General features: G+C 49.6%; 1 protein-coding gene across 1 annotated transcript in view; it reads left to right on the plus strand.

The window, feature by feature from the left end:
• The first annotated feature begins 925 nt into the window (after window positions 1-925).
• Window positions 926-14,672, plus strand: part of ASB18 (ankyrin repeat and SOCS box containing 18) — a 38,968-nt gene continuing 25,221 nt past the window's right edge. The window contains exon 1 of the mRNA XM_054722841.1: window positions 926-1,130. Within this exon, the coding sequence (XP_054578816.1) occupies window positions 926-1,130 (205 nt within the window). The remainder of the gene's footprint in view (window positions 1,131-14,672) is intronic.

The following is a 14,672-nucleotide window of genomic DNA, read 5'->3' on the forward strand; positions in this document are numbered from 1 at the left end:
TGGGGGTCTAGGACCACCAGACACAGAGGTCGTGCGAAAAAAGTCCCCACTCCCCCCGGAATGCACAGAAATCAACACGAGGGGCGTTGTACTCCCACAGTGGTGGAATCGGGTACTTTAAGCCAAGTTACCAGCCCTGAGGGGTGTGGAGACATCCGCCAACATGTAGGTTACTCTTTCTTGTTCATTTATGTGGTGCTTTTGTCTTCTTGACACTAGCCAGTCGGTCTCTGAATTTGGAAACCAAAGATCCCCCTCCATTCTCTCCAGTTCAAAACGTGTCCAGCCGAAACCAGTTTGGCTCAGTGGATAGAGCGTCGGCCTGCGGACTCAAGGGTCCCAGGTTCGATTCCGGTCAAGGGCATGTACCTTGGTTGCGGGCACATCCCCAGTAGGGGTTGTGCAAGAGGCAGCTGATCGATATTTCTCTCTCATCGGTGTTTCTAACTCTCTATCCCTCTCTCTTCCTCTCTGTAAGATATCAATAAAATATATATTTTTTTTAAAAAGTGTCCAGTTTATAGTCAGGCCGACTCTCCTTTCAGATGCAGCGAGGGAGCCGTCAGGTGGGCATTCTGCAGTGCCCCTTCCACAGAAGGAGGCTCCAAGCCCAGTCTTTAGAGTTTCAGGTAGAGTCTCTCTCTTGATCAAAGAAGACGGGGTTCAACAGCGCCGGTGAGAACTTCTGTCTCAAATATGTCCCCTCTTCTTCCCCACCCCCTCACCAACACGTCTACTGCCCATCTCTAGAATAATCTCTCCTGGGGCCTCAGGGAGATGAATTCTGCCTCCTGGTGAAGGAGGGGGAGGGAGGGCTGTAACACGAGCCTGCTTCTTCTATTTATAGCATCCCCACACCACAGCTGCTCACTCTGGACTCAGCTGAGGAGAAAAGAAGTTTGGTCAACACGCAGGCGACGTTGCAATGTCCAGCTCCGACTGCCTCCCGGACCACCCGCTCAGCTCAGACTTAGTGAGGAGGCTGAAGGCCGCGCTGGACGCCAGGGATGAGGAGACGGTGCGCGCCGTGATCTGCACCCAGGTCAGGCACGTGGACGCCGTGATAGAACTGGCCAACGACGACTGGATGAAAGACCCCTCGGCCCAGCTGCCCCCCGGGGTGCTCCTAGGTAACCAGTCTCCTGTGCTTGAAACTAGACCCCTCACGTGTGCGTGTGACGCAGGTGGGCCATTCCTGGAGCTGGGAGGGAGGACGGTTGAAAAAGCAAATGATAGTTCTTGACTGTGGGATTCTTACATCCCTACACGCACACGTGCTGCGTAGACTGTGGATATCCACGTGTGACCTAGGCAACCGTTAGAGCCCCACGCAACACGTTTAAAAAGAGAAAGGTGAACCCAAGGCACCACCATCCTAACAGAGTACCTGTCTTCATTGCTGGTCCATTTGCAAGTCAATGGCCCCTGCTTGGAACCAGGTCGGAGGTGTAATTTTGTGTTCTGCTCCGTAGAGTTACTAGACCTAAAGAATTTTCCATGGTGCTTCAGAGTCGTCTTAATTCAATCACCTATTGAGGTGACTCATCACAAAATACTTAAACCAAATGCCTACGAGAGGGGAATCTCTGTGTACATTGTTGCTACTATCAATAATGCTGTAATTAGCACCTTTATTAGCATTCCTGGGGCTTTTTTCTTATTTGGGTTGTATTATATATTAGAACGCTGGTAAATTCCTGAGAGCCGTATTACTGCAACAAGGATATAAAAGTTCCCAAAAAGTGTTCTGAAAGGATCTCTGTTCCCTCTGACCACGCGTGCCTGTGTCTCGCCACACCCTGGGCATTGCGGCTGATGCACGCTGGTATTTAACCTTCGGTTTAATGCGTGCACCCTGGTCGCTCTCCGTGCCTGCTCGCCGCCCTTCCTCTGCTGTTCAGGACAGTCTTGTCCACGGGGTTTTGTTTTCCTTTGTAGACCTCTTCACACGTGGCTTGTCTGTTCAGATCCTTGGGCAATAGCTCCCAGTTCTTTGTATCCTTTTTGTCATTTTTGAAAGACTTCTTCACGTAACATATACGTAAAATCACTTTGTCCGGCTTGCTGAAAATATTTTCCCTGACCTGAGAGTTACTTTTAGTTGTATTGTGCTGTTTTCCAGCTGGTCCGATGTGCCCTCTGCTCACCTAGGCCAGAACATACCCTGTCCGTCCAGACCCGCACACAGGGCCACCTCCCCCGGAAGGCCACGCCTGCTGCCCCAGCCGGCAGACTCACCTCCTCCTTCACCGGAGCTTAATGCTCTCCGTCTCTATCCGTGACAGGAGCACACAGCCTTGCTGGCTAATTTTTATAACCCACCGAATATTTCACACCCAAGTTCAGCCTCCGCAAGGGCGAGATCCTTGCCGAACCTTTCTGTTGGTATCCAGCCCCCTGCACGGAGTCTTTGTCCTGAGAGGGAGCTCAGACTCTGGGTGTCCCGCCTGGCACGGGCGGGCCAGCTCCTTTTGATCATTCGGCTGAGTGGGCACAGACTGACTTCCCATAGGCGCTTCTGGGCCTGGTCTTTCTGCAAGGAACTATCTAATTCTCCTTTCTGCTGATGCCAAGCCTCCACTGTTTAATATCAGTGACAGTTGCGTTATTTGTCCTTGCCTCTCTTCTGTGCCTATCAGCGCAGCAACCACTGAGAACAGGCGGAGGGAGCAGGGGCGGCTGGGGGAGGGGTGGCGAGACCCTTCTTGCCCCCAAATGCATCCACGGTACAATTTGGTAACCGGTGTAATCAAACTACTTAAGGAACAACTGATTACTAATTGCTATTATTAAAGATGTCAGCATTCCATGATTTTGCTGCTAATACAGTATATACAAGTCAAGATGCTACTTGAATTCTTGATGGAAATGGAAAACCAGGGGCATTATGTTGTGTTTGGGGCAATGGTATTGAGCATCTGGAGGCAAGTTAAAGAAATGCTAATTGGATTTTTATTAAGAGATCTCACCCAGCAGCGTGGGTGGGTGGGGCATGAGCGTGTGTGAACACGTGACAGGCACATGTACGTACGCCAAGACCAGGTCATTTTTGGAATTCCATTTCTCATTCAACCTTCGCCCCAGAGGCTGGACGCTAAGCAGCCCTGACATTAGAGCCAAGGCCATTGCTCCTGGCCTATTCGTGGGGAGGACCTTCACCCGGGGAAGACCAACAGTTAGATGTCAGCACATGAGCACAGCTCCTGCCTTAGAGGACTCCTTGGCACCAATGACAAGAGCATGCGCACTGTGAATGGCTGAGACATGAGTCATAATGGGAATGGCAAGAGAATAGCAGTGAAGTGACCTGGTTCTTGCCTTGATTCTACCACTACCTGTATGGTCTTGAACCTCTCTCTGAACCTAATTTTCTCATTGAAACAAATGGGCCAGCCCTGGCCAGTAGCTCAGTAGTTAGAGCATCTGTCTGCACATCAAAGGGTTGAGGGTTCAATTCCCGGTCAAGGGCACATACTTGGGTTGCAGGTTCCATCCCCAGCCCGGGGTTGGGTGTGTGCGGGAGGCAACCAACCAATGTATCTATCCCATCCATGTTTTTCTCTCTCTTGCCCCCCTCCCATTCTCCCTTCCACTCGTTCTAAAAATCAATGGAGGCCTAGCAGGTTTGGTTCAGTGGTTAGGGCATTGGCCTGCACACTGAAGGGTCATAGGTCTGATTCCAGTCAAGGGCATATACTTCAGTTGCAGGCTCGATCCCCAGGCCCGGTCGGGGCACGTGCAGGAGGCAAGCAATCAATGTGTCTCTCTCACATGGATGTTTCTCTCTGTCTCTCCCCCTCCCTTCCACTCTCTCAAAAAATCAATGGGAAAAAATATCCTCAGGTGAGGATTAATAACAACAACAAAAACTCAATGGAAAAAATATCCTCAGGTGAGGATTAACAAAAAAGAAAAATAAGTGGGCCATCTCTCGGGGTCTTTACAAATCGGACTAGCTAGGGTTCCAGGTCCAATAACTTGTGTTAGTGGAGGAGTGAACAAACACCTGCTGCTTTCACAGGTGTGTGCATCCTAACAGGCCTGTGTGGGCTGGCCCTGACTTCAAGGGGAGGCCAGTTGGGCAGGGAAGGAGCTGCCTAGAAGGCTGGGGGAGACTGCTTTATGAGCTCCAATGCTCCAGATCAGTGGTCGGCAAACTGCGGCTCGAGAGCCGTGATTTGCCACTCTGTTGACTAATGAGTTTGCCGACCACTGCTCCAGATAAGCAACAGTGTGGCCCAGGGCCAGCCCTGTCCTCGTTGTTAGGCAGAATAAGTCCCCAAAGCAGAGCATGTGAGAATTGGAACGAGCCCTAAGTGGAGGCAGAGTAAGGAATCACTGTGCAGGGAGGACTTGTAGTCAACGTGCGTTTCCCAAGGGGCTAAATGAGGCTCGGAGAGGTTGCGTTACACCCTGTGTCCCACTGCCGACAGGAGGTAGATCCCAGGGCTCTTCGTGGTGTCCCGTGATGCCTATAGTGCATCCTATGGCTGCGTTTTACAAATGGGACATTGAGGCTCACATCTGTTCCCTGACTGGTCAATAGCATGTTAACCAGGTGTGTTCCTGACTTGTAGTCAAGGGCTCTTGATGCCCACCCCCCAGAGACGTGTTGCAGGAGGATCCATGAAGAAATGTCCCCCATGAAGCTGTGTACAACCCTTTGGTTTTACATTATACATGCACACATGCACATGCACATATATGTGTGTGGGCACATACATGCACACGTGTGTATATCCATGCTGGCACACACACAAAATATCAATAACATGAGTACCTGACTTTAAATAAGAGTGCCAAGAAAAACATGAGTGTGAGTGGGGTGCTCAGATGCAGAATAAAAGCAGAAATGGGGAGCGGGAGGCCACTGACGACAGGGAAAGATAGAAAGGAAAGCTCTCAGCCATCTCGCCTGCACACCCTGAGCAAGGAACGTGGGGGCAGGGAGACCCTGCTCCAAGCAAAATGAAATTAAACCTTTCTAAGTACTTATAAATCAGCACCTAATGACAGTATCCCGCCACCAGCCAGAGCATTGCTCTTATTACTTTGATTCACAAGCCAGGAAAAGATCTGGAATTATGCACAAATTATTGTCCCATCTTCTTAATTAACACTGATTGCAAAATTCTTGCTAAAGTCCTTGCTAACAGACTCAATTATGCGCTGCCTGAATTGATTCACCCAGATCAAGTGGAATTTATTAGAAATACACTCTCCTACAATAACATCAGATTATCTTTGAATATAGTTAAATTATTTAGGAATAAAATGATTCCAGTAGCAGCCCTTGCTTTACATATAGAAAAATATCTCCCGCCACCTAGAATGAAGATACTGCTTTTCTTTCTACCAAACACCCTGGGCTCTTTTTTTCCCAGAAGCAGGCTGAATCGCTGTCTCGAGATGAGATGCCTGCCTTAGAGCTAATGGTCCAGCTTCAAAGCAGATGAGCAGGAAGAAAAATCCTGCAGGGTTAAGTCTCTGCTCTCTCAAATCTGCACCCTCGCTGCCTGTGGAACACAGTGACACTGCAATTAGACCAAATCAGGATATTTTCAGAATCAAAACTGAGAAACAAGCTAATAAAGAAATAATGTATATGCTGATGACATACTTCTGTTAGCATCACTGCCAAGCTCAGTGGAGAGGTTTGAAAGGACAAAAGGAATGAGGGTTCAGTGGAGAGTCTGCCTCCCTTCCAGGGTGGCGGGGACTCCTGCCGCCATGTGCTCTGCTTGAGATAAACATTCCGGGTGAACTGGGAATGGCAAACACACTTCCTACAGCCTGATTCTACCTCCCAATCCCATCACCTGTCGTCTTCTAATACCCCATCCAGCCACTGAATACTGGACAGGGACCGGTATTCACCATACCCTAGCACACAGTAGGTCTATAATAAATATTAATAGGCCAAACAGCATATGGAGGACACTAAAAATCTCCTGGGTTGACCCTTCAAATATGAGCGGGATTTTAACAGTCTGCAATCGAAAGAAAGAGGCTCCCGTTAAAGGCAGCAGAGTGAACAGATGTGGGGCATGCCACCTTGCACAAGGAAGTGGGCATGCCTGGGAATGGGGGGTGCAAGTCAGAGGAGAGGAAAAGCCAGGCAAGTAAGTGGGAACTGTATTGTGTGAGGCTACAAATTCTAGACATAGGTGGCTACTCTTGTTGGAGAATCAATGAGGAGCCATTCAGCAATAAAATGAAATCGTCTAATTTGGAGGGGGGAAAAACTTTCACATACATGGGAAGGATAGAGGTGGAGAGACTGGTGTCAGGAGACACGGCTAGCTGTCCTCACTAATTGTCTCTACGGCAATGCAGTGGCACCACCTCCCTTGAACCTAGGGCTGGCTTTGTTCTCATCAACAATGGGCTTAGCAGCAGACTGAAGATGACAGAAGAAAGAGTCAGAGAATCTGAAAACAGATCAACAGAAAGTATATAATCTGAAGGACAGAAAGTAAGATGGTTAAAAATAAAATGAACGGGACTGTGGGCAATAGAGCAGGTCTGGCATACTCAACTGGAGTTTGAGAAAGAAAATGGAGCAGAAAAAATAATTAGAGAAATAATTACCAAACATTTCCCAAGTTGAATGAAAGATATAAATGTACAGATTCCAGAAGTTCAGCACACTGGAAGCAGAGGCGACAGGAGAGAAAGGAGTCAAACACGTGCCTGGGTACCTGGCTGCTCTGCTGACTGTGATCTTCCTGTCACTCTCACATCTTACCTGCTTCCTCATCATCACACCCATCCCTCTCCGGAGCAGTGATTCATCCCTCGTGCTGGCTAATGATTGCCGTGTGTCTCCCCTCCTTAAGGCGAGGATTTCTGACTTATCTACCCAGGCTTCTATGCATGAACAATGCCCTGTACATGTAAACTCAAGAGAGAATATTCCCCCTCTGTATAAAAATTTACCCTTCCACGTGCAAACTACATGAGCCTCAGTATCAACAAACTCTTCCAAAACTTGCTTTTTTAAACAATCTTTTACCATTTCTTAGGGAAAGATCTCTTGTTATTTTAACTTGCATTTTAAATTAGTAAAATTATAAGCTGTGCATACGTTTAATAGTCATTTATACTTATTATAATATGTGTTTCCTACTTTGTAATGCAAGTTCAAGATTTTCCTATTTTGCCAACAGAAAGATAAGTAGAATGGTCTCGGAATCCACCAGATGACACTGGCCTCACTCAGCTCCATGCAGAGCTGCCAAGCAGCTGGGAGACCCCGCCAGGAGCCCACCCTCCTTCGCAGCAGGATTAGGAAACGTCTCGTTTCTAGAAGGGACGAAAAGAGTGGTAGGTCATAGCCATCAGGCCAACCCAACTTGAAGAGATATTTTGCTCTCTGTGTGAGACTCATAAAAAACAATCAGTCTGAACATGCAATTTGTCTCAAGAGGTAGGAGCTGCAATTTCATCATGTAATTAAATCCCCATGACAGTTGCAAAGAAACTCCGTGGCCGTTGTCAGGGAAAGCGTCAATGATGTGCTTTCCAGCCCGTCCCCCGCGCCGGGAAGTGTCCTCCCAGGGCTGTGTACCGTGGCGTGTGCCGAGACTCAGCCGCTCCGTCTCGCACTGGGCCGCAGGGACCTGCGGGCACAGGGCACCTTTGTTTCTGAGCTTCCAATGCACCCTCCTGGGCCTCCCTGAAAAGGCAGCACTTGACCTTCGGAGAGGATGGCATCCATAATGAGATGTGGCTTTGTTGTTTTGCAGGAAAATACGTTCGAGAGGTGTTTTTCCTCCCCGTGTTGTCTTCTTGCACACGATGGAAATGAGATTTCTTAATAATATGAAATCAGTGCAGACAATTTAGGTCATTATTAATAGAGGCGCTTGATCTGAGGAAGTAAATGTTTTAATGCTGAGTTCAATGAGCTGTGCTGTGCTAACGTTGTGGTTCAGAAGGAGGTGGAGGTACCTGAACATTTTTAATATCTCTGTGTATGGGGCAAACTCAGCCCTACCTGTCCAGCTCACTATTTTTTATTATTATTTAAAAAGCTGGAGGGAGCCCAGCCGGCGTGGTTCAGTGTTGGAGCATCAACCTATGAACCAGGAGGTCACGGTTAGATTCCCAGTTAGAGCATATGCCTGGGTTGGGGCTCAATCCCCAGGGTAGAGCATGCAGGAGGCAGCCGATGAATGATTCTCTCTCATTATTGATGTTTCTATCTCTCTCTTCCTCTCCCTTCCTCTCTGAAATCAATGAAAAAAAAAAGAAAGAAAAAAAAAGCCCTAGCTGATTTGGCTCAGTGGATAGAGCATCGGCCTACGGACTGAAGGATCCCGGGTTCGATTCCAGTCAAGGGCACATGCCCGGGGTTGCAGGCTTGATCCCCAGTAGGGGGTGTGCAGGAAGCAGCTGATCAATGATTCTCATCACTGATGTTCCTATCTCTCTCTCCTTCTCCCTTCCTCTCTGAAATCAATAAAAATATATTTTTAAAAAAGCTGGAGGGAGCAGGAATGAAGGAGGAGTGGCCATTAGAAATTAAATCAGGAGAGTGAGAACCGAAGTGTACAAGTACATGCCCTGTAAGAGCTGGGGCCCCAGTGCCGGGTGCTAGAGCTGTGAGAATCCGTGGGTCCGAAGGGATTTAGCACGTGGCCTTCTATAGAAACAGTTCGTGTAGGAAGCACACAGATGGCCAGCACAGCAACATACATTGGCCTATTGGAGAAGATGCACAGAATCTCCCAGTGTCCACAGGGACGGCCTCCTGCCCTCGCTTGTCCATCTATTGGACACCTGGCCCCAGAAGGAAGCGTGCGTTTGGCCGATGGCCTAGGAAAGAGCCCGCACAATCGCCTGTCCCCAAGAACACAAGGAAACGGGAGCGGCCTGCAGCCTGGGTCTCAGGGTGTGAACCCGTGGGAAGTTTTCTTCGTGGAGAAACAGCTTGAGCCCGCCCCGTCTTTCGGGCTCAGCTGGATTATTCCACAGAGCCGGGCAGAGCTCATCCCAAACACCTCCGAGGAAAAGAAAACCACCCGCCAATTCACTGGCAGGATGCAAAGACCTGGATGTTGCGTGAGGATAATCATTACCCCTGGAACACAACCATTTGCAGATCTCATATCATCTCAAGGTGGATTTTACTCTCTTCATCCCATTAGATCCAATGCAAAAACTCCCTCTCCTTAGCTACCTACACGACAAGCCTCGGTATGGAGAACCAGTTTTTACGTCTTACAGCAAAATATTATGCTTATTATTTAAGTCCCAAAAATATTCTTTATGGTATTATATACCAACCCCCTGGACTACCTGGCTAGCTGTCAGAGGTTTAGTTTGTTCCCTGGGCCGCCAGATGAAAGCTGGCTGTCCTCACCCGCTGGGATTTCTGTCTTCTCTGTTCACTCCACCCTCTGCAACAAAAGGCCCAGCAGTTACATTTCTTTTGTACTCCGACGTGGCCCAGCTAAACAAATGAGGTTCTTTCATCCTCCATCCAATTGGCACCATTTGAGAGTGTATCTAAAGAACTAAAAGTATTCAACGTACTGATTTAGAGAAAATCATATTCACCAGAATCCCTCTCTTTCAAGAAGGGCGCCGTATTTGTTCGGAAGCATTTCCGTGACCAGCTCCCGGGAGTAGCAGCGACACGGGCAGGGCCTGAGGAGGCACGAGCTACCCTGAAAGGGCCAGGGGGGAGGTTTCCATGGTTGCACCAAAGAGAAAGCAGAGACGGAGGGGGTGATACGCTGTGCACACCATGGTAGACCTTCACATCTTCAGTAGAGTTGCCAGACTCACTCAGGGATGCTGTCAGTGGGCCAGCTTGAAAGCAAACAAACCAACCAAGAAAAATTAAAGGAGCTAATTGTATGCCCGGCGTGGGGGCGAGCAGATGCGGGTCCAGGGACACATGAGGAAGCAAGCCCGGGGCTCTCGGGATTCCAGGCAGGGCTCTAGGCCTTGCAAAGCCAGGGGTCCCGCTGAGTGAGGGAACTTAAAACGACACCAGCAACTGTGCAGGCATGCTTTGAACGTTTCAAAATAAAGTCAAATAATTTGCTGAGCTGATGCCACCTAAATTTGGGGACGAACATCAACACATCCACAGCACAGCTCACCTCTGAGCTTAAAAACAAGGAAAAGAATCCTCCTGTGCCAGAAGCAGGGGAGCCCCCAGCAGCGAGTGGCAGCTTCAGCCACTCGATTCACAAGGACAACAGGATCCCAAGGGCCTGGGGGTTTAGTGTTGGTTTGGGGCTTTGATGCAAACAGCCCGTGGCTCTGGCCTGTTGAGCACTTTAGGGATCCTGACTGTGTCATGCTCCACGTCACCCCCCAGTGGGAGACCCACCCTTCCATGTCTTCACTCAGATCATCCATAAGCATGCTGTGCAGGCTCGGGCTGAAATCAGACTCCGCCCTTCCCTGTGCGCCGTGGTCCTCAGCCGTGCTGCGTGCCAGAAGCATCTGGGGAGTTTCTATCAGTCCTGCTGCTCAGGCTGCTCCCTCCAGCCCGTCACACCAACCCATCACACTAACCCGTCACACCAACCCGTCACACCAACCCGTCACACTAACCTGTCACACTAACCCATCACACTAACCCGTCACACCAACCCGTCACACCGGAATCGCTCAGGTTGGGATCTGGGTGATTCCACTTTACAGTCAAGGTGTGAACCAGCACTCCGCAGGTGCCATGGGTGTTGCTTCTCCAGGGTGAGTTTTTTAGCGAGCGTTTCCTGAAGAAAGACCCATATTTTTTCCATCTTCTCTAAAAGGTTTTCGTGACAATTTCCATTGCAGGTTGAAATGTGCATGGCTATGCCTACCTCCCTGCATACCTATGAAGTGATCTCATCACAAAAGAAAACTCTCTGAATCCATCCTGACTTGTTCCTAGTGGCCCCCAGAGCTCCCAGTGCCCCACTCCCATTTCTAAATGCCCCCAACCCATCTTTTTCCTACTCCATTTAGGGACCTTGCCCAGGACTGATGTCAATTTAAACTTAGAGAATTCGAGTTCTCTTCCTATTTGAAACGTAAAACTCTGGTCTTCTGACCCTTTTTCTATTTTATCAAAGATTTCAACACTTGCTCAGCAACCTCATACACAAATTTGTTCTTGGAAGAAGTTGAGTGTATTTGGACTGAAGTAGGCAGAGAAGATGGCACTTAAGTTGTATCTTGAAGGCTAGGCACTGGCTTTGACTAAGCATAGAAGGATGAGGATGAGAAAAATGAGATTAAAATGGCTTGACCCCAGCAAGGTATGGATGGGCAGGACTGGTGTGCAGCAGGCAAGGAGAGCAGCCAAGAGGGCTGGGTCAGGGGACAGTGTTATCCACCCATAACTAAAGGACCTCGCTCAGCTGGTGGAAAGGAAGACTGAAGAACTCCTGTGTTTGGGGGTCCTCTGGTCACTGTTTTTTCCTGTGTGATCCTTGAGGGCAGGATTATTGTATTTTAGTTTATTTTTTGTCTCAGAACCCTAGCAACACAACTTAGCACATAATAGTCCATAAATGCTTATTGAACAAATGGATGAATGAATGGATTGGTTTTCTGAACAAATGGATGGATGAATGGATTGGCTTTCAGGTATTTGTGGAGGGTGTTTTTGTTGTTGTGTGGTTTTTAGTTTGTTTTATTTTTTTATGTTTTGTGTTTTAATGTATAGTCACACATATAGCTATGCTTGTTCTTAACTTTTAAAAAAGGACACCTCTGGCTTGCTCCCGAAGTAATCCACACGTCCTTCTTGTGAGACCAACGCTGTCTACCATGAGCCATTCTAAAAGCTTCCACAAAGAACCGCGTGTTTTGGGACTACTACTCCCTACCCACTGAAATCGAGCTTGGACATTTAGGGTGCTGTTGACAAACACCGTGCTTGGAAAGCTAAATTTAGCGTAGCACGAAGGTGGAGTGGCTCCTATCCCTGGACTCACCCCAGTGTCCCAGCCCTTCTAAAAATAACCCGTGACAAAGGGCATCAGGCACAAAAGACTTCTCCGGTTCGAAGTGAAGTACAAGCTCACATTGGACCAGGTACAGCTGTGTATGGATAAGTCCTTCAGAAATGGATCTAATTACAGTCTGAGGAAAAGACCATGGAAAAATGGTGATGCTTAGAGAAATGAAATACCGAAAAATTAGCATTGCTACTGAAATGAATAGAGCAAGTGCAGGATGAGTAGACTTCGTGAGTAGACTAAGTGAAGGGAGAGTAGACTTCACCGTGGGGGACAGTGACTAGGGAAGTGGCCCCCAGTGTTTCTGCTCATTGTTTTCTGTACCCACCTGCCTCTTACATGCAGTGAAGGCTGTGCGTGCCTTGCACACATGGTCTGCATGCTCTTTACCACTGCATGTCCACAGCACGCAGCAGCGTGTTAGGCACACAGTGGACCCTTGTAAAGTTCCCTGCTGTTCCCATCGACACTGATGCTGTCTTCACTGCTGCTGATGGAGACAAGGAGATAAACTTCTGTTTACACCTCACACGGGCTGGGGTGGGGGGTGGGGGAGGTACTGTCACAGCTGCTCAGAGCAGCCAGTAGGGGGCAGGGGCTGTGGGAGGCAGATGCGTTCCTGCCGGCCACACCACCTCCCAGCTGAGGGAGTCCTGCAGCAGCCTGGGCCTCCTCTCCTTCACCTGGTCCAGACGGGGTGCACATATTCCCCCAAGGGCTGGGTGGCAATTCAATCAAGAAGGCCAACTGCTTGAATGCTCGATAAATGTTTATTTTTTGTCCTATGCCTCCCCACCCTGAACACTTGCATGCTCAAATGTTGCAATTTCAACTAGACATTAAGGCTACCCACGACCTGAATCTGCCCCTCCTTCCTTTTCCCTCCTTAATCTCCCCAGCCCTAAGATCTGTGTCTTCCTATGGCGCACCTGTCTGACAGGAAACTAGGGAGCGCGGACAGGGAAGGGACGTGAGCTGTCAGCGGGGAAAGGGCAGCCAGGAGAGCTGGTACTGCCGCAGCCTTGGCGCAGGCTAGAAGCGGGGTGGGCTGCTGGCAGAACCGGGACCCAGGTGGGAGTCACAGGAAGCTGATTCAGGTTTTCTGATCCCAAGAACCATCTCAGAACCCTGTTCTCTTAAGGGCTAGATGCTCAGCACCATTTCCTAGGACCTGGACAAGGAAGCTGGCCCTAATCTAGGGCTGAGCTAAATGCCCACCACGGCCCCTTCCCGTCGGTCCACGGGAAGACCTGGGCATCGGGGCAGGTGAATGGAGCTGCTGGGGGAGGAGGGTGTGGGCTGAGAACTCCGCAGGCCCTGGAGAATGGAGCACCCCCTTCCTGGCCCCTCAGTAAGTAGGTTTCCTGCCGCAGAGAAATGAGTCGAGTCCAGAACCGGGGGCTGGCCCCGCAGGAATGTAGGTCATTGTCATCAAGGACGATACCCGTCCTCCCGGCTCCAAATCAGACACAGTCTTCGCTGAGAAAGCAGTCCAAACCCGTGCCGGCCATGTCCCCTGGGCCTCAGGCCACCATCATCCCCCACCAGGACACAGGCCCCCACCCCATCCCACGGAGCATGCAACACCCTCCAGGCTGGGCGTGGGGGCGCGGGGCGGCCGGAACTCTGCAGGAAGGTAATTAGGAGTGGCCTTTCAAAACTGCGCAGCATGGGTCCCAGGAAGGAGGTGGCCTGTGAAAGGGTCTCCTCCGCAGCTCATTACAGACACGGTATCGATTCTTCCATCGTTGTCAGAAGGCATCCCTGCCATGTGAAATCCTGGCCCTTGAAGTGTATTCGCCAGGGACTGCTGCCTCCATTTCCACGAGCACTCCTGGCCGCTAACAACCTTCCACGGGCCTTTTGAAAGCCCAAAGTTTTCAGAGAAGTAAAATGTGTGGCACCGCTCCATTCATCCTGCCAGAGAAAGCAATCTATACACACGCACACACGCACACACAAAACCCTAAAAAGCGCAAAGAAACAAACCGGAATTGTGCCGAGCGTGGCCGACCACATCAAAGCGCGCTTCTGAAACGCGCCACTTCCAAGGGGGCTAAACTTTTCCGAGTCCTTTTCTTGAGCAACGTGGGTGCTGTGGGTCAGTTTGTTTTGTCTGCTGCCTTCTCCTCTTAATGATGCAGGGTACATTAGGGGCTGGAGGAGAGAGAGCTGGATTCCAGAAAAACCCACAGCTCACTTGCCTCCTTTAAGCTACCCTCATTCAGAACCTGGAAAATGTGAATTCCTCACTTAAATTGTCCCACAATGACTGGCCCGCGTGGCTCAGTGGTTGAGTGTCAACCTATGAACCAGGTCAGGGCACATGCCCAGGTTGCCCGCTCAATCCCCAGTAGGGGGCGTGCAGGAGGCAGCCGGTGGAGGATTTTTCTCTCATCATTGATGTTTCTATCTCCCTCTCCCTTCCTTTATGAAATCAATAAAAAATATATTTTTTAAATTGTCCCGCTGCCCACCCTGTTTGGTCATCTTTTAAGTCCTCCAGCGGCACCCAGTCACCCCCATTGTTCCTCTGCCCTATTTCTGTGTGTGTGTGTGTGTGTGTGTGTGTGCTCTCCTCCACCCCTGTTCCTACACTTCTGTTTTCCCTTGGTATCTCTCTGCCCCTCTCCGGGTTTGTCTTTTCCCCTCAGTCTCCCTACCCACCCCCAACCCCCTCTCCCTCATCTGTGTGTCTGC

The sequence above is a fragment of the Eptesicus fuscus genome, chromosome 11 (assembly GCF_027574615.1).
Source record: "Eptesicus fuscus isolate TK198812 chromosome 11, DD_ASM_mEF_20220401, whole genome shotgun sequence".
Taxonomy (NCBI): domain Eukaryota; kingdom Metazoa; phylum Chordata; class Mammalia; order Chiroptera; family Vespertilionidae; genus Eptesicus; species Eptesicus fuscus.